Source organism: Battus philenor, unplaced genomic scaffold (genome assembly GCF_028537555.1).
Source record: "Battus philenor isolate CCGP_79_NKW_IND1 unplaced genomic scaffold, ilBatPhil1.0.hap1 SCAF_22, whole genome shotgun sequence".
NCBI classification, from domain to species: Eukaryota; Metazoa; Arthropoda; class Insecta; order Lepidoptera; family Papilionidae; genus Battus; species Battus philenor.
The window spans coordinates 10,667,448-10,692,124 of NW_027181685.1; the positions used below are offsets into that span (position 1 = coordinate 10,667,448).

The window sequence follows — 24,677 nt, forward strand, 5'->3', positions numbered from 1 at the left end:
AATATAATCTTATTGGATTCAAAAAACGTCAAAAACTTACAAACTATATGTTTTGTTTAATTTTCTATTTCAAAATCAAATTTTCATTGAACTATTACAGAATAATATCTTAAGTAAATAATAAGGATGGAAGTTGCCTATGTCTTTGACAAAATATATAAATGTCATTTTTAAACATTGACAGTACTATGGAGACCGTGTTTTGGTGTTGATATTTACAATGAATACCGCCAATAAAGTTTTCTTAAGAAACATCAATAAGCGAAATAAAATTTATTTAAGACTTTATAGTAATGGGTTACCTATGAGCGAAACAATAATAATTAAAAATAAAAACAATATTAATAGCAATAATCGCTCAAAACAAGATGAACCGAAAATTGAAGATAGATCTAAAGAATTAAGAGTTAATGAAGTTAATATACAAATGATTTCAAGAAACATTTATAACCAAATATTCAAGAAATCTCCAAAAGTCATAGACCCACATATCATTAAAAAGTAATGTAGATAATTTTATTAATAAATCTTTTATTTTCCGAAGTGACTAAATAATGAACAGATTACCGGTTGTAATTGGTCTTGTAAACTACAGATAGAGTACATAGTCAAATATTTAAATCCTGTATTTAATATCGAGTGTGAGAACAATAAAATCAATTACATGACTATCTTGTACATAAAATTATTTTCATAACAACCACACAAGGACAGGGGATTGATCACAGTTTTTAAAAATTAAGGCTTTTAAAGCATTGTTGGTAGGATTGTATAAAATTTGGTTAGACATAAATAAAAGAATGATCTGGGTTGGAAATTGACAGATAATTTTTGTCAAATTTAGGTTTTAATAATTCTAATTTTATTTAGTGGACTTGGGTACTGACTTGTTGAAATCATAACTTGATGATATTCATATTTGTTGTAATAAAATATTCTTGTTGATAAAGTCTATTAATCATTACCATGTCAGCCAATAGATGTCCACTACATAGGAAGGACCTATCTATCACAACCATGGCTGGTCCTACACTCCTTGCATCCAGCAACTTGTCCTGACCTTGACTATACCAATGATTCACCTAGTAGGGGGCCTACCCATGTAGTATCTTGCTTGTGGTCATCACTCAAGAACCTTTGGAGCACCAATGGTCATTGGTTGTCCACCCATTGCTATTTTAAACAAGCAATCATTTGAGCTATTTTAGTGATCTAGCTTCTTCTGTGGATCTGGTCACTTCTGAAATTAATACTGCTTTATAATAAAAAAGAAAAGATAATTTTAACTTCATCTCAAATGTAACACACAGATGCCAAGAAAATCTGGTTAAACATGGTATTAACTACAAGGAATATGATTACTTGCCTGATGTTGAATTACAATTGCCAAAGTTGGAAGGTAATGATATAGAAGAACATTTTAATAATATTGGTGAGCAACAAAGTGCACCTTATAGAAAACTACTCAAGAAATTAGCCGTATCAAAACTGCCTCCACTACCAAAGGTATAAAAGTTTTTTTGTAATGTAAACATGTAAACAATTTATATGTTAACTGGCATTAGTTGTAAATTTCAGCTATACTATCATCATTATTATCATTTCAATGATAAGATTTCCAGTAGAACTGCTTGGAAAGGGCTCGCCTTCAGACATCTTCTGATATACCTTAATAAGATTATATGTCCACTACACCAATTCTATGTAGACTTCTTATGCTGCTATTGCCTGTCAATTGTCTACAGTAAAGAATCATAAGGACCCAAAGGCCATCTTTTTTTAGCTTTTTTTTAAAGACCCTCGCTATTGGGGGGTATCACTTTCTCCCCTATCATATTTAATGTTATTAATTTTTTCACATATTGCTTTAGTTCTTTTTTCATCTTTCATTCGTCACATGATCCTCATTTCTTCATCTTATGCTCTACAATTTTTCTAGCATTCCATACCATGCTAATTTTTTTTTCATGCTTGCATTTCTTCTGTCACCTCATTCCTCAAATTTTACAGATACAGGTATTTATTATTTACTTTAATTTCTTGCCCGCCCTGTAGTATTTTCAGCTTTATTCCTATGAATTACATTCTCATCACTGTCTCCTTTATCTTCTTTCCTGTAAGGAGCCTGGAATCACATTGGAGTTCTTTAAATACTGTGTGGCTTGCCTACTACCATTTCAACTTGCCTCTGGGCTAAGTCGATCTATTTTATTTTTCTCTCCATATTTCTCATTCAATTATTATTATCATTGGAAATATGAGATTACTTTATTATTATTATTAGGATTGCTGTATTTATATATATTGAACAAACTACTGTAGTGATAGGTATATACTGCCGGATACACAAAACAAGAATAACTAACTGAAAGCTTGGTATGAATTTAATTTATGTGAATGATTTTAATATTAATTGAAAACAACTTTTAATAGTACATTTAGTAAACCAAACTTTATTCTTTAATTTATTCTTGTCAATAGTAAAGTTTGCTTTTAAAAAAAATTTTTATTTCATTGAAATGTTTTAAGAAATATAGTCATTTAACCTTTCCCACAGAAATGGTCAAGAAAAGAAGGTTGGAGCAAATATTCAGGCACGGGTCCCCCTGTATCAGTTCCTTTTCCACCTGATGATGCACTGATTTTTGATGTTGAAGTATTGATGTCTGCAGGGAAAAGGCCTACTTTGGCTTGTGCGGCATCTTCAGAAGCATGGCAAGTGTGCTATTTACTTATCAGTTTTAATATTTCATTATTATTAGAGCAATGATATTACATTATAGTGATATTCAGAGGTATATTTATCTAAACAAACAGTTTAAGTAGATATACACCGGAATAAACCATCTATCGTCATAAGTATTCATGTTATAAATATCTTTCTTTGCTAGGTATGGGTGGGTAAGCCAGCCTGTTGCTCATGGAGACCCTCAAAAACACTTCGAGGATGTTAGATACGAAGATTTAATACCTTTGGAGACAGATGGGTCACCACCAACTAGTGCTTTAGACAGACCGAGAATTGTGGTCGGCCACAATGTGTCATATGATAGATCGAAAATTAAAGAACAATATTGGTTAAAAAGAACAGGTCTGTCATTGTGTATGTTAAAAAATTATATCTTGACATTTTTCTTACCATACAAAGTTTATATAGGAAGAAAATATTTACACTATTTTCCTAGCAATTTCTCCATTTTTCTTTGACCAGTTTATGTTGCCCGTGATGACTTATGGGTCAGAGATGTGGTCATTTACGATGACCCATGTAAGAATGCTCAGTCGCGGGAAATCGTTGAATGCGGCCAGCGCAAGACCAGTTACCGTGGTAATCTTTTGGAGAGGCATGTGCTTTGCAGTAGGATGCCGATAGATGCTGATGATAGAATTTTAAGTTAATGATATTAGTAGCACCTTAGGTAATCTACGTCTTGTTAGTCTTATCATCCGTCAATGTCTTCGTTCATATTGATTACCAAGTTTCTGTCCGAAGCGATCTTATTTGACCTCTAGGACAACTATAACGAGAGACAATTGTCAACGCCATCTATCGGCGTGCTCTGAACTTAGCACGAACCGAACGAAATCATGTGTCATGTTTAGGAAACATCATAAAAAACATGTTTCCAGGTGTGCGCTTCATGGACACAATGTCCATGCATACGTGTGTGAGTGGTGTTACCAGTTACCAAAGAGCAGTGCTTAAAGCGAAGAATAAAGAACCGGATCCATCAGATGACGACTGGATAGATATAAGCTCTCTTAACAGTCTAACTGATGTGAGTTATATATTTTTTTTGTTTACTGAAAAATGACGATTGTCCGTTTTCATTTATTTATGGCTTCACTAGATCTGAGGTCATAGATCGCTCAAAGAGCTTACCCTAGACCTCTTTACAGTAACTAAGCTGTATATATCATTGTTTTACTCGCAGACCATCTATATAGATTTCCACAGAGATCTTCAATAGTTTCCTTTGGAAGCGGCTTGCATCCAGCATATTCCAACAATCTTATAGATCTGTCCGGCTTGTGGGATTTTGGATCATACTAAAAAATGTTATTTTAAGAAATATACGAAGTAAGGCAAGATAAGATGTAAACTGCTTGACATAGGTCTTCTCTAGAAATCTCCAATAAAGGCGGTTGGAAGCGACCTGCACCAAACATCTTCCGATGATCTTAACAAGATCGTATGTCCAACTTTACATTCTACGCTGGGCTTGTCGATCCATGAACTTTTAAAAACCTCAAAGACCTAGCGGCAATTTGTTACATGCGCTATGTTTCTTGGCCAAAACCAATTTAACTTTCCAGCGTTTGGAATCGGACAGTGTAAAGCCGCTAGTACAACATATAAGTCTAGAAAATAGTCTTTTTTTTTAAATTGGTTTTACAAAATTTTCTTCTAACATAGTCAGAGCCTATATTTCTGTTTACAATTTCTAGACAGAGGAGGGAATACTGCATAGGACGCCTGAGAATGGAGGGCCCAGGCAGTGTCAGACTTAATATCTAAAACCCCCCTCCGTCGGCTCTGTTACATTTAAGTCTCTTAGCTACATTTACTTATTTATAATACACTTATTATTTTCTTAAGCTATTTACGTGTATTTATTAATCTATATTTATATGGTGAGTTATTTATGTGTTTAATACTAATTCCTATATATATATCCTTATTCATACAATATAATGAGCTTAATACTTATATTCTTATATTCTATTATATCTATACATCTTATAATAACTTATACTACTTCGAGCCCACTTGTCCGGAATATAGTTGAGAACCTCGAAGCTCCTGCGGCTATTTATATGGCGCGCTATAATGCTTCCTAAACCGCTACGAATTAAGGAAGAAATATGAGTGCCATTGCCACAAGCTTGAACTGAATGGCAGATAACCTCCCTCGTCTCGCTGCGCATATCTGAGGCGCGGTACAGCGGTTTTAGTATTATAATACCACGATAGCTAAACCTTGGTGACCAGCATTAGGTCGCTCTATAGAGTGATTGTACGTAAGGCTCTCCGAGAGGATCTCAGCTGTCAATCAAAACGTGTTTTATTTTCCTACTGGAGCGTGCTGAGAGTACCAAATGTGAGTTCAATTGGTGAACTCATGACATCCAGAGACTAGACGCTCGATAGTGAACTAGGAGTGTCTCTCGTCGGGGAGACCCCTTTCAAAGCTATAACCACTCAACAAATCAGCTTATAGTTTTGAGATTGATCGCAGATGAAATAATGAAAGCAAAAAAAATTGGTGAACTCTCGAAATATTAGAAGCGATGTTATTAACTTGGTAGATATGAGAAACAATATAGACTCCATGACTTGACTCCTTTTTTCAAGGACATGATATTTAAAAAATTGTAGTAATAATAAACTTAATGTTTATTTGAAAATAAATATACCAATTGTCAGAGTTATGATAACTGTACTTACTTACTCCGCTGGCTCAGTGACCCAAAGTGGGTCTTGGCCTCCGAAGCGAGAGACTTCCACTTTCCTCTATCTTGCGCCATCGTCTGCCATTGGTTGACATTCAATTCGCGCAAGTCTGCCTCAACGCGATATGATAACTGTAATTTGGCAATTTTTTTATATACTGAATAGGTTCACAAACTATACTGCGGTAAGCCGGTAGATAAGCAGACTAGAGATGTCTTCGTGGAAGGCACGATGGAGGACGTGCATGAGGGATTCCAGACCTTGATGGACTACTGTGCGCGTGACGTGCTAGCCACGCACAATGTCCTAAGTGAACTGCTGCCGATGTTTCTGGAAAGATTTCCACATCCTGTTACCTTCGCTGGTATGCTAGAACTGGGTAAATATCTTTTTATTGTAAATAAGTTTAACTCGTAAATAAAATCTATTTTATTTGTATTTTAGAAGGTAAACATTTTAATAAAGAATTAGAAACTAATGAAAAATAATAAAAATGAAAATTTATAATAATAGAACAGATAAGATAGATAAAAATACAATTCAAAAACTGTACTGTAAACCCCAGCTGCATTAGTCGATATTACCAACTTTATTTGTTTTATTAATGTCAAATCTGTTTAAGCTTTTGTGGTTTGTACGAGTAAAGCCATGTATTGTTTTTGTAATTTTACTCCTTAAGAAAATATGAAAAAAAAAATTCTGAATTGGTAGAACTTTCGTTATGCATTGCAATATATTGGTCGATTCATTTTGATTCATATTGTTACATACTGTAGGTTTTGACTTGAAATGAAACACCACTGGTTCACAAGGAGTCATTTATTCACAAATCAGATGGTCACCCTACTTTAACACAAAGTATACTTTCGCCAAGTCCAAACTTCGCTTTCAAATCGCTCAAGAAATCACTGTCCAGATAACTTACCAAATAATCACTCTGTATTACTGATCGTAGATTTTAATCTTATAACTCGAAAAACAACACTGAACTGCTGTCATGGAGAGTACACTTATTTATACTACGGGTAAGGTTCTAGTTAATTCGAGATAGTACTTGGTTAGAATTGCCGAGAACCGTACACAAAAAAATTATAAATAACTTCAAGGTCACGCGTGTTCTTGATCCTAGGATTCAGTGTTAATTGTTTAAAGGGTTCTGTAACTCATGCTTTGTAACAATATAAAAGATATGATTAATGTGACGATAGGTCAATGCTGAGAGAAGTTTGGATTAGGGCACCTGCATGTCGTGCCGTTCTTTTGGGAAGGCCTAAACCTGGCAGTGGATCTCTATCAGCTGATGTGATGATAATAAATATCTTCTAAACGTTCCATTAATTTATCAGGTACGGCTTACCTTCCTGTGAATTCCAATTGGCAGCAATATATAGATTCGTCGGAAACGATATTTGAAGACCTAAAACTGGAATCTCGACAATTATTATCATTGAAAGCCGACGAGGCGTGTAGATTGATGAAGAACGAAGCATACAAGAAAGATCTTTGGATGTGGGATCAGGACTGGTCGACGCAGATTTTAAAATTAAAAAAACAAACAACGAAAAAGAAGAAAAAAGAAATCACACAATCTACAGATGATCAACTAATAGAAGACGATAGTGATATCGATTTAAATAATAAAAAATCGATTAACTGTGATACTTCAAAAAAAGATTTTGAAATGCTCAGTGAAGAATATATAAATATGATTAAAAATATAGATAAAGATAATAACAAACTAGAGAGAAAGAAATTTGAAGAATTAAATAAAAAGTTTTCGAGTATTTATGAAATGGGTGAACTTTTGCCGGTGAAGAGACCATACCTGGCCGGATATCCAGCATGGTATAGGAAGCTCTGTACAAAGCCGGGTAAAGATCAGGATTGGATACCCGGGGCGAATAATATTACAACTAGTATGCAGGTAATAACTTTATTTATTTATGACAGAGGCTACAAGAATTTTTTTTTCATGGAACACTGTCAATTTTTTTTTCAGTGAATACACGCCCACTGCAAGGCATAGACCTTCTCTAAAGATCGCCAAGTATACCAGATTTGTCTTCCATGCATCCATCGACTTCCTGCGATCTTTAATACGTCGCCGGACCACCTAGATCATGGTTGCACAGACTTATTAAGACTAGGGGCCACTCGGGCAAATCATGAACTGATGGCGGACCGCCCGCCAGAAGTATAGGTAATTAAATCGTTTTGATTTTATTCTGGAATAGATTTCAATATTTTTCGAATGTACGAGAGTATTATTTTTGCTGTCGGCGGGCCACCAGTATTCGATCAGCGGGCCGCGGTCTGTGCATCCATGACCTAGGTGGACTGAACTGGTGGGTTGAAATTCCTTCTACCTGCACTAAGCGTTTCACTACTACTTTTATAGTAATAACATCCGAGGATTGAAACAACATACCGGCGTCATTGTTTCCAGCCAACTATAACTTAGGAGTCTTCAAGACAAGAGTGAATAGGTTTCTTCTAGGCAACCGTACCATCGTAGACCTCGTCATCGCTTACCATTAGACAAGACTGATGTCAAATTTATATACATGTGGGAGTGAATCACGCAGGCGAATAATAGGTGTTTTTAGATATTTTTTAAACACTTTAATTTTTCACTTCTTACATAGTTGATACAAACCGGCCCATCGGCATCTTCCTCGCGAATGCCATAATACATTCCTACTCTTCATTCATTCATCAATCAATCGCTCACTTCCTTCACTCTTACGTTCTGTTCCCACATATATATATATATAAGCTTAATATGAATAGTTTCATTTGATTACATATATATTATGATATAAAGACTTCCAGACTTTTTTTCTATTTTGCCTTTGTTTGAAATGTTTTAATTGTTTAAGATAACACCAAAGCTACTTCGATTAAGTTGGGAGGGATATCCCCTACACTACATCCAGGGCGAAGGTTGGGGTTTCCTGGTCCCGTTCAGCAGAATTCAAGAGGACGTGGAAAATGAACCGCGACTCCCTTTGGAACAACTCTTGGAATCGTGTCCACTGGTTCAATCTCCGAAGGAAGTCGACACTGAATTATATGTTTTGCCTAAAACTGTAGAGGTAATATTTTTTTGGCAATTATTGGTTTAGTAACCATGTGTTTTGAGTAAACAGCGAGGTGTTTGTCTGCCTTATTAAAATCCAACTTTGCCTAACACATTGTAGACTAGACTACATTGAGAGACTAGTGTCAAGAACGTATTAGTGGTACAATATACCAGTTTCCTGGTAGATTTTTATTCCTGGGTGATTTTTTTTTATTATTCCTGGTAATTTTAGGAGGATCTAAGCAGACGTGCATATTACGCACGTAAGAGGATCGATGATCAAGCAGCTGCAAACCAATACCACGGGCTGGGCGTGTGGTGCGGGATACAGATACAGGGTGTGTATTTTTACGATTCAATAAAATATTATTTATATGAATTTTATTAGAGTCACATTAGAGAAGGTTTCGGAAATTTCTGAACTTTGTTCTCTCTGCGTAAAAAATTGTATGTCGTCTCACTTACACAAGTAAGTATAGGTGAATCTGTCTCACTCATCCTATTAGCATCTTCAGATGTTTTCCCAACAGAAGTGCTCTATGGGGACCTCTCCCCTATCGATGTCATTATTCGTGACACCATCTGATTACTTTTTTTAAGATAACGAAATTTAAATTACTAAATTCCAGAAATATAAAAAAAATCTGTATTGTTATAACGCCCAATGGGTTTCTTAAATGTTCTGATATATCTATATTGAAGTATCTTCTCTGTAATAGTTACGTATTTCAACCCACTTTGTAACGTCTTATATTGCCTTCGTTTACAGGTTGCTGTCATTTTCTAAGGTTGCCACATAAAAACGGACCCAAATACAAAGTTGGCAACCCATTGGCGAAGGATTTCCTAAATATGTTCAGTCAGAACGTGTTATCAGCTCAGGGAAATGAAGCTGAGAAGGTAATATCTGCTCTGTTATTATACAGCATGATTTGTTATAAACGCATTTTGTTGACAAATGTGTTGTATATTCATCCCTAGCTAAAACCAATCAACCTGTATATATATTTTAGGTGTTAAGTTTTGCACGTATGATGTCGTACTGGAGAAATAATCGCGAGCGGATTCGAGCGCAGCAAGTAGTATGGCTCCCACAGGAGCTTCTGTCTGACGCGTTACGCGATAATAGGTCTTACGGCGCAATAATACCGCAGGTAGTCGTCTGCGGTACCCTCACCAGGCGGTAAGTCTCACATACTACAGTTAAGAATACAATCAAACATTCACTGAATGTAGGTGCTCATAATACAATCACACCCGGTACATTTAAACGCTTCAGCGTTCTGAAACTGAAACTGGTACTGGAGTTTCCGGACGACGCGATGTTTATAAGGCAAGCCACTTACACCATCATCGTCGCAATTTAAAAACCAATTGGTCTATTATATTAAAGATCGTATCGATAAAACATTGCTGCAGTTTCTTTCGCTAATGCTTCTTTCAGCGCTCTTCCAAAGTACTAGTAATTTTACTCAAGCAATAGCGTCCGACCAAGTCAAGGTTTTGCTCTCTCAGACGTTCTTGCTTTGGAATGCTAAATGAGTATTGTCGACTCGTAACAGCTCAAATCAAGGTGGAGGAGTCCAAGGGGCCCTTGGAGATTCGGTGTCCTCCTAATCCTGTAAAAAGCTGTAACTTAAAGCTGTACTTCCTGTAAAGCTGTACTTACTTACTTAAAGCTGAGCTACTTTGAAAGATGTTTTACTATACTTGCTGAATGTGCCAATGCCACTTGGGAAACAATGATAGTCAGATCCCAAAAACAAAACACGTTGCATTAAAAATAACGTCAATTGGTCACTGTGAACTTTACTTTATATAGAAAGATTTTATTGCTTTCGAGGCGTGGTTAAGCCGGAATAGAAAGAGACTATAAAAATATCATTTTTACATCTAAAATCACACATGTAATGTATTAGGGGGACAGGAAAGTAATGTCGCTTTCTTAAGTTAAATTCACACGAGTAAATTTTTAACAAGTTTTTATTTCTAATCAACAATATATTCACCTTCGTTATCAACAATCTTTTGCCATCTAGTATACAAATCAATGTCGGAGCGGTAAAAAATAAAAAATAAAATCAATCGGTTTTTTTTTTGTAAAATATGTCAATGGAAACGATGTTACTTTCCGGTCCTCATAGAGTGTATTATGCAAAGTTGGCAGTTTTGCCGAAAAGTTCTAGAGTGGTGATCACAAGCCGGAATCACAACTGGATTAACGACATAGTAAATGTCGCGGAAAGTCTTTGAATGCTGGCAGTGCAAGACATGATGATGAAAAAAAAAATAACATCTAACTTTTTCACTATTTCGAAAGCTTTTCGAAATTCGCTGCATAAAAAATGTTTTTATTGTTCTAAAAATTATTTTTCGTGGATACTCGCCAATTTTTTTTGCGATTTCTGTGTTTTATACGGAATCTATCCACCGCACAAAAACAGGTTTGAATATTTTTTGAATCTAACTTACAATGTTGTCGTATGCAGATTCTGCGGATTTTTATAGCCCATTTTCAGGGACCTCTCGTACTGCCGTGTGTAAGCAGGGACATTATTTTAAATAAAAATGTATTAGTTCCTCGCTCTTCTTTTGTCATTCTTGAGATCTTCCATTCATTCCTCTATTATCCTTTTCTTTCTCTTTCATTCGTTTCCATACATTGATACTTTTCGTACGTCGCTTTCTTTCAGAATACTGTAATGATTTTTAATTCCTATTTTTTATCTTTATTTTACAATTCATTTATTTATGTTGTACTTATTTCTGTATCGTAATTTTATTACTGTATTATCATAGTCACAATGTTTATATATCTTCTATTGATTTAGATTTTATTGCTTTTTATTACTGTTACAATTACCCTTCTATTCCAGAAAGATTTGATCTTGTCCCTTTTAACTAACTAGATGTTGCTTCCTCTGTACTTTCCTGCAACAGATTCCTCGAAGAAGAACGACGCAGAGGGCTAAAACTTCTTTTACTTTAACGAAGCCTAAAAGATTTCTGGGGAACTTTGACTTGAGCCGCTGCATACTTTATTTTCATCAGATTTGAAGACCGCAGGGCTGTACGGCTTATGCGGACTTCAAAAAATGTCTAGGTTCAAGGGCCTAAGGGAGACTTTGGCTTTGAGGTTAGAGTGTATTAAAACTGTAGATTTGTTACGTCAGAGCCAGCGAGCCCACGTGGATGACGGCGAGCAACGCGCACGAAGAGCGTGTGGGATCAGAGCTTCGCGCTATGGTTCAAGCGCCTCCCGGCTACAGGTTCGTCGGCGCTGATGTTGACTCACAGGTATTGTATACGACCTTAAAATCACGCACGTGCTATAAAACTATGGCGAAGGCTATATTTGAATTTTCCCACAAGATCGAATTGGGAATGAGAGTATTGAGTCCGATTTGAATTCGGACGCCGTCAGTGATGTGACAGCTGTCATTGCATTTGGGTTGATTTTACACTCAGAATACAACTCAGACGTATATATACATCCATATGCGTAGATGATTCATTAAAAAAGCGATTTATTGAAATAAACTATAAATGAACATTTTGAAAATAATATAAAGGTGGTAAGGATCCTTGACTATCTGTTTAACGTGTGTGTATGTGTATGGACTGGACTAAGGTTATTGATAGATTGCTGTACAGTCCTAGATCATGTAGTATGTAGCGCCCCGAGCCGAGGCTTCCTAGGGAGCTCTAAAGCTTTGCTACCTTAAAAGAGATGTTAAGCTAAGCGTCTTCATCATACTTCCCCCTCGCACCCTCGGAACTTGTAAATGCTATTTGGGCAACTGAGCAAGTGGCTTTTAAATATGATAAAAGGTGCTGATGTATGATTGTCTTTTGTTATTAATACTAATTTGTATCGCTAGGGGTTTTTTTATTATGTATTTTTTTTTGCTTTTACTACATGCAGACAGTTGGGAGAGGGTTGCCGCTATTTGATATGGATCTTTATTCTCCCAGCTGCGAGTCACGACAGCGTTCAATACACTTAAAATTTATATGTGGTAATATATGGTTGTTCGCCGGTTCGATTCCTGCGGTAAAATCTTAAATAATGCACTCTGTGCATTCGTTATAGAAGATCACCTCTGCTCATTAACAAGTTTCAAGAAGCCAGCAGGGTCTTCTATGGACCATAATCTCACATTGCGATCGCCAAAGCGTTTGTCAAGCGTGGCGGTTATGGTATATCCCCCCCCCCTCCTAGATATCTTTAAATGTAACCAATATAGCCCAGCGGCCTGGTGGTAGTGGGAACGACACGGCGCCAGTACAGATAGCTTCAAGGTTCTGGAGAGATTTCAAGCCGACACGCAAGTTGGACAAACGACCATTTTAATTTGGATACATGCTGTATCAAAACGGTCCTGTTTGAAATATTTAGTAGAAATCTATGGATAACAATGAAAGAACTATGATCAAAAAGATGATAATGATAATATTTCAATATACAAATCGTACTTTATTATCATCCTAAACTTTTTTTCTTGATATTTATCACGGAGAGTTTGAAACACATCACACGAGCACAGTGTGAGATGTAAACCTATATGTCAATTTTTTAAACCGTACCAGCCTTTGTGTATCTGGATTCAGGAGCTATGGATAGCAGCTTTACTAGGGGACAGCAGTTTGGGTCTATGCGGCGGCACTCCGTTCGGCTGGGCGGTGCTTGCAGGCGACAAGAGTCACGGCACTGACCTGCACTCGCTGACTGCCAAGGCGGCCGGGGTCAACCGTGATCATGCGAAAGTCATCAACTATGCACGGATATACGGTATGTACACTTGCAGTACTACAGGTTGATTGGTATAGATGTAAAAATTAAATGGGTCAGTATATCAATGATTTTGAAATAATAGTTAGGTTAGGTTAGGTGAGGTTAAAAAGCGTTTTAATTATCGTTTAAAATAAAAAATGAATAAAAATGTAACATATATCAGAGTGATCACTTTATACAGGATGATTGTAAATAGATGTGAAAGCTTGTTGACAAATGAGCTATAAATACATTACTTTAATGCTTTTACATAATAACCAATCGACCTGTATACACGAGACATTGATCACGTACTGGTCAAGCGGTTCGCGGCTGGAAACGTATCGAACTCGATAAAATTAATCACAAATGTCGTTGGTGTTCATCATCACCGTCATCATAATTTCAGCCCTAAAACGTATACTGCTAGACATGTAAATCCCTCATAGATTTCTTATAGGACCATTAGAAAGTGGTCAGTTTTGAACGATACGTTAGATCTTGTTAATGTCGCCGTTTCAACCAGATTGTTGACGACCTAAAGATCATCCCTCCACCTCATGTAAACATCCCACTTTTTGTCATTACTGACATCTTGAGTATAAATGTTTTCATTTGTATGTTATATTGTAATCAATAAGTAAGGTGAATTTGTTTTTAAAATCTTAATTCTTTATTTAATGCTCCCAAACAATTTCATGCTATCCATAGTAATACCCGTCTGATGAAACGCTCTTTTGCCAATGTCTTTTCCAGTCTTCGAAACAGTCGGAATAGTATTTTCCTATACAGCCTTTTATTCGGTTTTTATTTCCTGAATCGTTTCAAAATGACATGCCTTCATTGGCTCTTTGATTTTACTAAATAGCGATTCGCACGGAGTCAAAACAGGCGAGTAAAGTGGTTGCGAAACTATATGAGTCGATTTTTTGTCAAAAAAGTCGTGAAAAACCAATGCAGTATGACATCAACCAATCGAGACTGGATGCGTTTGAGACACAAAAACATTTGCGATTTTCAAGTAGCAAATCTTTGATTTTTTGAATGTGGCCCTCGTCGGTTTTAGACAATTTCACTTTACTCTTTAAACGGTTTTATTTAGTTCGACCCATACGGAATTTGCTTATTTGGGTCAAAATTAGAAATTGAAATTTAAGCACCTTCCCGTTGTCAGATTGATCTGAAATTTGGTACACACATTTTATTTAGATGACAATACAATATAATAAATTCAATAACATTAATCTAAGATGGCCGCCGATACAAAATGGCGGATTACATATTTTTCCTTAACCCCCTCAATATGGGTATCGAATTAAAGGGCTATACTAGTAAAAGACGATGATTATGTCAAAATTTATAATTCAAGATGGACGCCGTTCCAATATGGCGGACTAGGTACATATTTTTCCACAACTTTTTAACTTAAAAGTTTTTTAAATGTATTTATTTATCACATGTTGCATAGATGTATGGTACGATACATATGTGTATATAACAGATGTGATATTTTATATTTTTTGTATCAAGCTTCATTAAATATTTTTTATTACAAAACATACCAATCACAAAACTAAAATTTATATATAAAACGATGCCAATCGATATATAATATTATATTTGAATCGGTGGGTGTTTGCGTCGATGTCTCGGTGTGAGTTACTAAAAAACACAAAGGCACTTTATGCATTAATGTGTTATTTATTAAAGTAAACCCTTTACAAGTTACTGCAAATAGTTCAGTTTGTTCAGAATCTAATAATTGAAGCCACGATACTGTAGGAGCGGGCCAGAACTTTGCGGAGCGGTTGTTGAAACAATTCAATCCGACGATGACGACGTCAGAAGCGAAGAACAAGGCCGCGAAAATGTTTACATCCACCAAAGGAAGGAGAGTTTACATCTTGAAAAAGAAGTACATGGAAGGTCTCATCGATGAGGACTTGGAGGGCAAGGTATTTTTTATTCATTAAAAAGAAACATATAAAACAGAATCATCATCATCTCAGGTGATAAACGCCCACTGCAAGGCTTCCACAAAGATCGTCATGATATCCTTCGCTGCCAGCACTCAGCGACAACGCGCTACCTTAATTATGCCTTCGGTTCACCTAGTGGGGGGACTACCAAACCTTTCGTTCCCAACAGAGATCGATAGAACAAAACAGGATATACATAGCAATCAAAAAAAAATTATAGGTAAGTATATACTAACAATATTTAATGGAAACAGGCGTTACCTTGCGGAAGTCCATCCTAAGCAAGAAAAGGACCAATATTTAGCCACTTCCGCACATGCAGTGGCAGTCATGCAGCAAAGTGCATCGCCCGCCAGCCCGCTCACAAATGCGTATGCGGCAAACAATGCGAACTACACAGTCGCCACCGTTAATTTATACACACACCGTGTGTTTATACATCAAATTAACCAAATTACATCGGGTGGCAAAGACTCTGTGTTTGGCACTAATCGGTTAAACATAACTCCTGAAGATGCCCCATGGAGGGGTGAAACACGTGTTAAGTTGAGAGTGAAGTGACTAAATGTTGGTCTTTTTCTTATATACTAACAACACAATTTTAAAGATGTATAGTAACGTGTTTTGATGACAACGAAGATATCACAAATAAGTAAGCTAATAGCTAAATTAATTTATTCCTATTACAAGAGTCCCTATTATAATTTTTTTTAAGCGATTAAATTTATTACCTCCCGTGCTAAACTATTAAAAGACGTGAATTTATAGATCATTTGCTGACGAATCAGCTATCACCCCTTTAAGCCTAATCGTGCATATTTCAGAATTTCCATGGATTCCAGCTTTTCAGGATTTCAACCGTTTCTATAAATCGCAGAAATGAGAGCCCCATTGTTCTTGGTGCAAGAATTATTTAAGGCTTATCCATAGACTTATTTTGAGACGGCCTTTTCTATCCTTAATAACTTCATAGCGAGTGCTACTCTCCCTGCACCTCGACCAAGGTTATGAGGCGTCCCAAAGACGTACTCCTCACGCGCATCACAGGGTCCACACTCACGCACCACATCACTGCAGACACTCACAACACTGCAAGCAACCACAAAGCACCATCAATCACTTCACCTGCACAGGACATCGCGTCATTCACAATAAAACAAAACACTACTCACCACACCACAACACCCGTTCTTAGAGGGCGATCACCTGCTCCCTTACCGTGAACAGCGTGGGCGAATCAAGGTTGGATTCGGATCCATCCTTGGCTCGCCTGTGGTCCACGCTGCCGTCCCAAGCCGCATACACAACATCAACACTACACAGCTCTACTCGGGTAGAGCGGTTTACTACGTCCCAACGTCAACGTACAACTGAAATGCGTCTGTCCAGTTTCTGTTTTATTATTAAGTCCTCGAACCCTTCCGCTCCATGAACTCAGTAATGAAGCTTTAAAAGCCCCCGGGATAACAGCATCAACTTCAACCGAAACCAAGCAAGCAAGCATTGTTCTTATGTAACTTAAGGTTTAGTCAAGTAAAACGGTAGTATGGAATATACTTGTCTTATTATTAAGTTACAGGTTTTTTCAGCATATTTTTTATTTTTAAGCTACTACGAGCCATTTATAGTATTCATGGTCACTTTTATGACTGAATTGTGTGACGTCCATATATAAATTTTCCAACGTTTTAGAGTCCTAAATAACACCCATGGTGGGCCTTAGGTGTTGGAAATTCTATTTTTTTTCAACGTTTCTTTTGACAGCTGTCACACACACTTTTGACAGCTGTCACTTGTCATCCATTTTGTTTTCACAGGAAGTGGAGATGTCCGCCTACCAAGCGACGCGTCTCGCGAAATTAAGCGGGAAAAAGTTGGAGGACATGTTCGAGCGGCCGAAATGGGTCGGTGGCACTGAGTCCGACATGTTTAACATGCTGGAAGAGATTGCAGGTGGAAATTAAAGTTACATAGTTAATACAGTGCTCTTTGGACTGCAATTTTATAAGCAAAAGAAAAGGACAAATAGTTGTAGCGGGAGTCGACAATTGTAAAGATGAGTTTACATGGATTCTTTTTACAAATATGCTGAAGTAATAATTTATGGATTAATGTTCTATTTTTAGGATTTTTTTCAACATCGTAGTTGAGGGAAACTCATATCATTTGTATGTCTTACAAAACCTATCTTCTAACAGAATAAAATACATCAAAATCCCCGTTTTTTGTAAAGCCCAAGTTTAAAATCAAAAGCATCACAAAGATTACGCATGTATTTCGGATTCTTGTTTTCGTATTGCTCGTGTATTGTGATCACTGAGTTCGCGTGATGGATTATATCTTGCATTCTCCGTTATATGTATTAACATTGGAAACATTGATGCTGATGACAACGTACAAATTTATCATGAAGAATGTCTTGTGCAACAGACTCGGATGCACCAGCGACGGCGTTCCTAGCGGGCCGGCTGTCACGAGCGTTGGAGCAAGCGGGCGGGCGCTGGGCGGGAACGAGGCTCAACTGGGTCGTGCAGAGCGCCGCTGCGGACTTCTTACATCTCATGCTTGTTAGCGTTGCACACCTTGCACCTGACGCCAGGTCCTCGCTCTCATACATTATCATTGTCAAGAAACCCGTTGTGGTGGTGAAATGAGATAAACGGATGCTATTGAGAAAATCCTAATTTATTGTTCACACAACCAATATACAAAGATAGGCGCGTTGGAGGGTAGGCGCGTCGGAGCGAGAGTTTATTAGGGCGTGCTTACATGTGCGCTGATGTGCGGCTGAACCCAGAGTGCGGTAAGCGACCGGGGATCCGAGCTGCTGGCTTACGTCAATGCGCTAGGGTGCGCATGTTGCCGCCGCGGACAGGACAGTCCGATGTAGTGGGACTATCCGCTATACCGTAAATTTCCTTCATCATCAGTCACAACGTTGACTATGTCGAATGTCTTTATTATCCTTTCGGGCTATCGCACCACAATTCAGTTTACTTTAATTAATTGTAAAGTTTGGATAGTGTTTATGAAATCCATTATTTTTTTAACAGATTCTGTCTCAGTTTTCACGACGAAGTGCGTTATTTGGTTCCGGAGCATCTGAAATACGAAACTGCGTTAGCGCTCCACATCACAAACCTATTCACGAGAGCGTTCTGTTCTCAGCGGTATGTTCATTGATAAATTATATATTTTATAAGCTTGTGAAAGGGATAGATAGTATTGCGTCAACAATGAATAATTCTAAAGGTGTGTTTACACATGGCTGATCTATAAACATGTTTAATAAAGAACGTGTACAAATAACAATTCAAGATTAAAATAGTTTTTTAAGTAGAAGGAACGTAAAAAAACATTATTTTATTTATCTTAACGTTAATTCGATCAAAAAGTCAACCTCTTGTTTAGTTTTGCTGATTTATTAGCTATCGTTCTCTGTAAAACACTGTTGTATAGTGTTAACAGAATTGCTGTTCCAGGCGGAATGCTTCATTAATTCAACCATAGAACGTCCCCTACTGGACATAGGCCACCCACATTACCAATAGAACCGATCCAAAGCCTGCATCAAGAGCCATCTTTTGATGTCTTTTTTAAATAAGATTTACATGGTGAATTATATAAAATGCGGTTATTTATATATAAAATAAGTGATTATTACCTTCTAGTTTAAGTGATATAGCATAAGATATAACTTAAAAATTTGTATTAAATACACTTTTATGTACATTTTATTTTAATAGCTTCAATATGTGGCTTGTAGAAAGCGTTTCTGTCGAACCTTATACGTGATGATCTCACCTCACTGTCCCGTGAACCGGATGGCCTTTTTTTAATAAAAAAAAAACTCGAATCGACGTATTACAGCTATAAACAATCATCCTGTATATTTGTTGTCGCCAGAGCGGGTATAAATGATTTGCCGCAATCAGTAGCGTTCTTCACGTCGGTGGAGGTGGACCGTGTACTGAGGAAGGAATGCGACTTGAGTTGTACCACTCCATCCAACCCACACGGCCTAGAGCGCGGCTATGGCATCCCTAATGGCGAGTCCCTGACAATATTCGACGCCATTGACAAATGCAAAGTTAATAAATAATATATTCTCGTTAATTTCGTTTTATTTAAAAAAAAAACACCTCTGGTCAATATGTTGTATAGGCGACATTACGTCATCGTCAGCGGCGCATCGAAATGGGGAATTCCCCAGAAATAAAATTATTCATTTACGTCGATATAAATACGGGCGAAGCTCGAATGAATACAATCGCCTTCAACTTCCATCGGATTGGCAGATGTAGGTTCTGAAATACGAATGCTTTAGTTTTTAATATAGTACACGGACCCTTGCGCTCCGTGAACTTATATCAGACGAAACTGTAAAAGTCTTAAAACTAACAGCAATTACATCCTCGAAACAATAGAATGAATATACACACATCTATTTTGGACTTTGTGTTGTTACTACCTCATGACTTACTGACTCTAAGGAAAATCCCACAATTTAAACACACCTATTATACATTTGTATTAATTAATTTTTTTTTTAAATATTGTACTCCAGGAGTGTAATTGAATAAAAAAACGGTTACTTCGTACTACAAAGTAGTTCATTTTACATTGGCGACGAGAATGGGATAGCATTCCTAACTCTGCTGATTTGTAATTTTATTTTTACCTATCCATGAATGTGTAAAAAACTTCATTTCCAGCCTTAATAAAATTTGTAATGCTTTTTTGAGTAACAATATCATCTGCCTCTAAATGGTCTTGTAATAAATTAGCACGTTTTAAATATTTGTTAATAATGCTGCTATAGTTCGATTTTTAAGGTTGATAATAAAGCTTCGGAATGAATTGCTCGACTACTGTGTTAAGGTTTACATAAACGTTACCACAAGAAAAATCCGTCTGAGTTCCATATATACTACACTCTAGATACAGTAGCCGTAGTTGGCAAAGCGTGGTATGTATTATACTTAAGTAGTACACGTACAATAATCTCTAAAGGTTGTTGCTAAATTTGATGAACGGCCTGGAAAGTGACTGTCACTAATAACATTTTCCAGAAATTTATTCGACCCATACCTACTTTTGCCATTTTGCACAAATCTTTACAAGGAACACTATAGTGCAGTCAAAACAGCCTTGAAAGAATTAATAAACGCTTCCAAAGTTCTTTTAGTTAAGACATTAATGGACTTAAATATTGATAAATGTATTACATTTTAATAAATATTGAAATATTTATGTGTACATTTACTTTTACATAAAATGGTAATTTTTAAAATACTTGTATTATACTTTAGTACTTAACAAACTAAAAATAATTATTTTGATATTACATGACAGCTATTTATTATTGTAGAGTAAAAAATGTCTATGGTAATCAGTCATAGTTTACTGTCAAAATTGAGGTTATACGAAGGAAAACATTGAACTATTTCAAAGAAATTTCTTTGTTTTTACTAATAAATTCATGTTTCAGTAAATAAAATAAAAATCAGTCAAGATGTCTAAGGTGACAAAAAGGAAACATGTGATGAATGAAGCGCTGTGGGATGATTATGAATTGCCGAAAGAAAATCAAAGTATAGTTAAAGTTGTTAAAAGCAAAGGAAACAATCTCCACGAGGTAATTTTCTCATCAAAATACTTATTTTATCCGTGTAAATTTTATAAATGCCGCAATTGAACCGACTCGTTGACATACATCGCCACTCAGACGGCGCGCTACTTTGAGAACTCTTTATTGTATTATTTTCGCATGTTTTATTTAGAGCTATATAACTTTGTTACTTAAATTTAAATTTCTTGAAGTCATTTTGTACGACACAAAACAAGCGCAGTGCTGCTAGGTTGAGATACACCTGCAGAGACAAGACAAGGCATTTCATATGGAACAGCTATACAGGCTACTTCACATATAGTAGTAGTAAATCAATATCAAAATATTTTTACGCATTTTCAAATTGTCAATCAACATAAGATGTCAGTATTATCCATCCTATAAGAAACAGCCACCAGCTCAAATGGCAGTTCTACAGAGAAACTCAACAGTTGCTCTTTTCAACCATAGTTTTACAATGAGTCCATGACAATAATTAACTTCCTGAGTGAGCATCAACCACATTAATTCCACATGTTAACATCAGTGTAGCATTGTTTGATTGTATAACATATTTTTTCAATGAAATGTTTTAGGTATTGATTTTAAATTTCTCCAGTATCAGATCCGAAATTGTATGTGGAATTTTACCTTGTACCATAAAAGAATTATTTAATTTTTAAAGATGAAAATTATAATAATTTATATATTGTAATTTATTTTCAGATTACAACACCAGCTGGTGAAGAGTATTTAGTGTCCATGCCTACAAAGTTTAGAAAAAACATCTGGGTCAAGCGAGGTGATTATGTTCTTGTAGAACCAATACTAGAAGGTGATAAAGTTAAAGCAGAGATTGTGAAAATTATGAGCAAGGACTCAATAAAATACTACAAAGAAAAGAATATTTGGCCTAAAGAGTTTGAGGACAGCAAAAAGGAAGAAGCTATAGTGGATGATGACAATTTGTTTGTGAACACTAATAGAGTACATGTACATACTTATCAGAGTGATAGTGACTCCAGCAGTGATAACAGTAGTGATAGTGATAATGACAGTGACAGTGGTAATGGACAATAAAGGCAATTTTAAGATTTTCTTCACCATTTGTTATTATAATCTCATAAGAGAAAAAAAACAACATCCATAAATATATGACAGCAAAGTGGATATAAAGATATCATATGAAGTCAATAGTCAATCAGTCCAAGGCCTCCTCAAAGACGCCTCTGACTAGTCTTGCATTGCCAACATTAAGTATTTCCTGCCACATTCACTATATTTCAAGATATGGTGGCGACAAGCCGGTAGATAAGCAGATCACAGCATAGGTAGGTCCGTCACCAGGTGGACAACATAGATAAGGTTGTGAGAAGATACTGGATGTGGGCTGCACAAAACAGTGAAATCTTTAAAGAAGGCCTATGCATTGCAATGGGTGTCTATCAGCTGATATGATGAATATAAAGTTTACAAGTTTTGAAATAATTAAGAGAATGAAGTACATACAGGAAGATGTCTACTTTAGATTAAAATAAAACTTTGTTACCTATTGAAATATTTCATTTATTATCTATATCTTTAATTTAAAATTTACATATAAATATAGATACTAACATAGTATGTTAAGGTTGTTAACTTTTTTAATGTTTTAAATGTAATGAATATGTATAAATAAAATTTTAATGAAACACTGAATTTCTATGTGATTATTCACATAATAATAGATAATGACAACTTCTTAATATCGTGGTTAAACTGGCCTCTGGGTTCACATTCAGACACAAGTTTGAGGTAGGATATACCATTACAGCTGCAAAACATTCACTGCAAGACAAAGGCTACATTTATATATATTTATGTATATAAGGAGTACCAGAAAGTAATGTCTGTGTCAAAATATTTTACAGAAATACCTAATGATTTTTAGGGCTCCAGCTTTTAAATTTGTTTACTAGATTGTAAAAGGTATTGTTAACAAAGGTGAATACATTGTTGATTACTAATAAAAACTTGTTAAAAATGTAGTCATGAGAATTTAACTTCAGAAAGCTACATTACTTTATAATCTCTCTAATATATAGATTTCCCATAGCACCAGAGAGCAGCAAATGCTTCTCTCTGGATAAATATCCAGCATCTTCGACAACCTTACAAGGTTGTGACTTGGCCTTTTGAATCTGCTGAAGTCCTTTCTTTGAGTGGATGTAAGTAACATCTTAAAGGCCCACACAAGCATAAAAATTCAAAACAAGTGTTTGACTAGTACACACCATAATACAATTCATTGTCAGGATTATTAAAACTATACATAAATGCATTTGTAATGACCTTTTCAAATAAAAATAATCAAGGAAGATGTCCTTAAAGAATTTTATAATGTAGGACAGATGTGTTATTACTTTGGGATAGTTATGATAATGTGGCATTGCACCCATTTTGCATTGATTTAGGAAGAATACAATAAACATGATTTATTTTATATCTGCTTCCAAATCATCTGCCATGATGTACTCATAAATACTCTTAATCAATTCAACAGATTTAAAATTAGCCCACCCTTCAGTCTTTGTTATTAGCCGAGCCTGTCCATCTTTGATGAATTCTAATGAAAGTCGTTTAAGTGTTTTAGCAGAATGTAAATCTGCCAATTGTAATGTTTCAATCACATTATTTACTGTTAATTTTTTGTGTAAAGCTTCTTCACAAAAACTCTTCAGCCTGCTTAGCTGGTAGTAATCAGCAGCAGCAAGAAGTTTTTCAGGTATTTCATTAACTCTGGGTGACTTGTCACTGTATATAAAAGTGAGTACCTCTCTCAAGACCTCAGACTCTAATGGTGATTCTACAACATTGGTATGACATTCTACTGTGTTATGTTCGAAATGAGCCTTCAATACAACACTTCTGCTAGCTAGCACAGCTTTATGGACTTTGAATTCATTTCCTTCAGCAGATTTCATAGTCACATCTGAAAATAGTCCATTATTGAGAAGATTTTCAAAGTCATTACTTAACTGAGCTTCGGGCACATTAGAGCGACATTCGACTTTTATATCATTAGAAATCATAAACTGAAATTTAAGGCGCAAACTCCCATCGCTTAGAAGAAATATATCACTGCCATCATAACCTGTAATATCTCTTTTGTACAATGTTGCTAAATACTGCCATTTATGTCCATCTACGGTATGGTAATCTTTAATAACAATAGAACGTTCTTCAAAGCGTTTCAAGCATATGGTCAGAATAGATTTTACAAATACTGGGACAGGAGAAATGTAATATATTTCTATGATATCGTTATCATGTCCCAGAAATTGCATTTTTAATTGTATTCTGGAGTCGGTAGAATCCACGGTTTGATCTTTTGATTTATCTGTCCTGAATTCTCGTACACTTTTATTCTCTAGTAAATTAATAAAATCGTTAATTGTCCATAATATGGTGTTGATCTTAGTTTGACCTTCGGTACGAGTTGTATTATTTACGTTTGCCATAATTTTTAATCTTTTTTTATTAAAAAGAAGTTGATTAAATTTTTGTGTTAAAGTTAATACAATCAATACATATTCGTATTGATTTTGTCAATAACACATGACATAATATTAACGACATAGACTGAAGACTATTACACCACAGAGCTTAATAAGCTGTTTATAAAAGTTATACAGTAGTATTAAAAATGGCAGGTAATTTGTAACAATAAATATCTTTTTTTACTAGAAAGAAAGTTATTTCGAACATTTTATTGTTTTATTGGTGTATTTTAATTG

At 35.8% G+C, this 24,677-nt stretch overlaps 3 protein-coding genes across 3 annotated transcripts; 2 read left to right on the forward strand and 1 right to left on the reverse strand.

Moving 5' to 3' along the window:
* Window positions 1-304: 304 nt before the first annotated feature.
* Window positions 305-19,392, forward strand: PolG1 (DNA polymerase gamma, catalytic subunit tam). The gene is made up of 18 exons (XM_068766832.1): window positions 305-501; window positions 1,311-1,506; window positions 2,558-2,715; window positions 2,892-3,091; window positions 3,631-3,779; window positions 5,621-5,834; window positions 6,802-7,379; window positions 8,335-8,550; window positions 8,770-8,875; window positions 9,307-9,437; window positions 9,551-9,720; window positions 11,711-11,834; window positions 13,149-13,329; window positions 15,094-15,266; window positions 17,108-17,243; window positions 17,721-17,889; window positions 18,344-18,460; window positions 19,197-19,392. Exons 1-18 carry the CDS (start codon window positions 305-307, stop codon window positions 19,390-19,392), a joined length of 3,411 nt encoding a protein of 1,136 aa, XP_068622933.1.
* A 1,305-nt stretch (window positions 19,393-20,697) lies between these two features.
* Window positions 20,698-22,520, forward strand: LOC137923661 (probable RNA-binding protein EIF1AD). The gene is made up of 2 exons (XM_068766885.1): window positions 20,698-20,928; window positions 21,628-22,520. Exons 1-2 carry the CDS (start codon window positions 20,806-20,808, stop codon window positions 21,979-21,981), a joined length of 477 nt encoding a protein of 158 aa, XP_068622986.1. The 5' UTR covers window positions 20,698-20,805; the 3' UTR covers window positions 21,982-22,520.
* On the reverse strand, window positions 22,460-24,478 carry LOC137923660 (speckle-type POZ protein-like). Its single transcript, XM_068766884.1, has one exon. The coding sequence runs from the start codon at window positions 24,399-24,401 to the stop codon at window positions 23,376-23,378; it is 1,026 nt and encodes a 341-aa protein (XP_068622985.1). The 5' UTR covers window positions 24,402-24,478; the 3' UTR covers window positions 22,460-23,375.
* Between the last annotated feature and the right edge of the window lie 199 nt (window positions 24,479-24,677).

Coding starts and splice junctions, on each gene's coding strand:
- PolG1 (XM_068766832.1), top strand. CDS start 305: ATGAGCGAAACAATAATAATTAAAAATAAAAACAATATTAATAGCAAT. Junction 9,438..9,550: donor AGGGAAATGAAGCTGAGAAG/GTAATATCTGCT, acceptor TATATATTTTAG/GTGTTAAGTTTTGCACGTAT. Junction 11,835..13,148: donor GCGCTGATGTTGACTCACAG/GTATTGTATACG, acceptor ATCTGGATTCAG/GAGCTATGGATAGCAGCTTT.
- LOC137923661 (XM_068766885.1), top strand. CDS start 20,806: ATGTCTAAGGTGACAAAAAGGAAACATGTGATGAATGAAGCGCTGTGG. Junction 20,929..21,627: donor AAGGAAACAATCTCCACGAG/GTAATTTTCTCA, acceptor ATTTATTTTCAG/ATTACAACACCAGCTGGTGA.
- LOC137923660 (XM_068766884.1), bottom strand. CDS start 24,401: ATGGCAAACGTAAATAATACAACTCGTACCGAAGGTCAAACTAAGATC.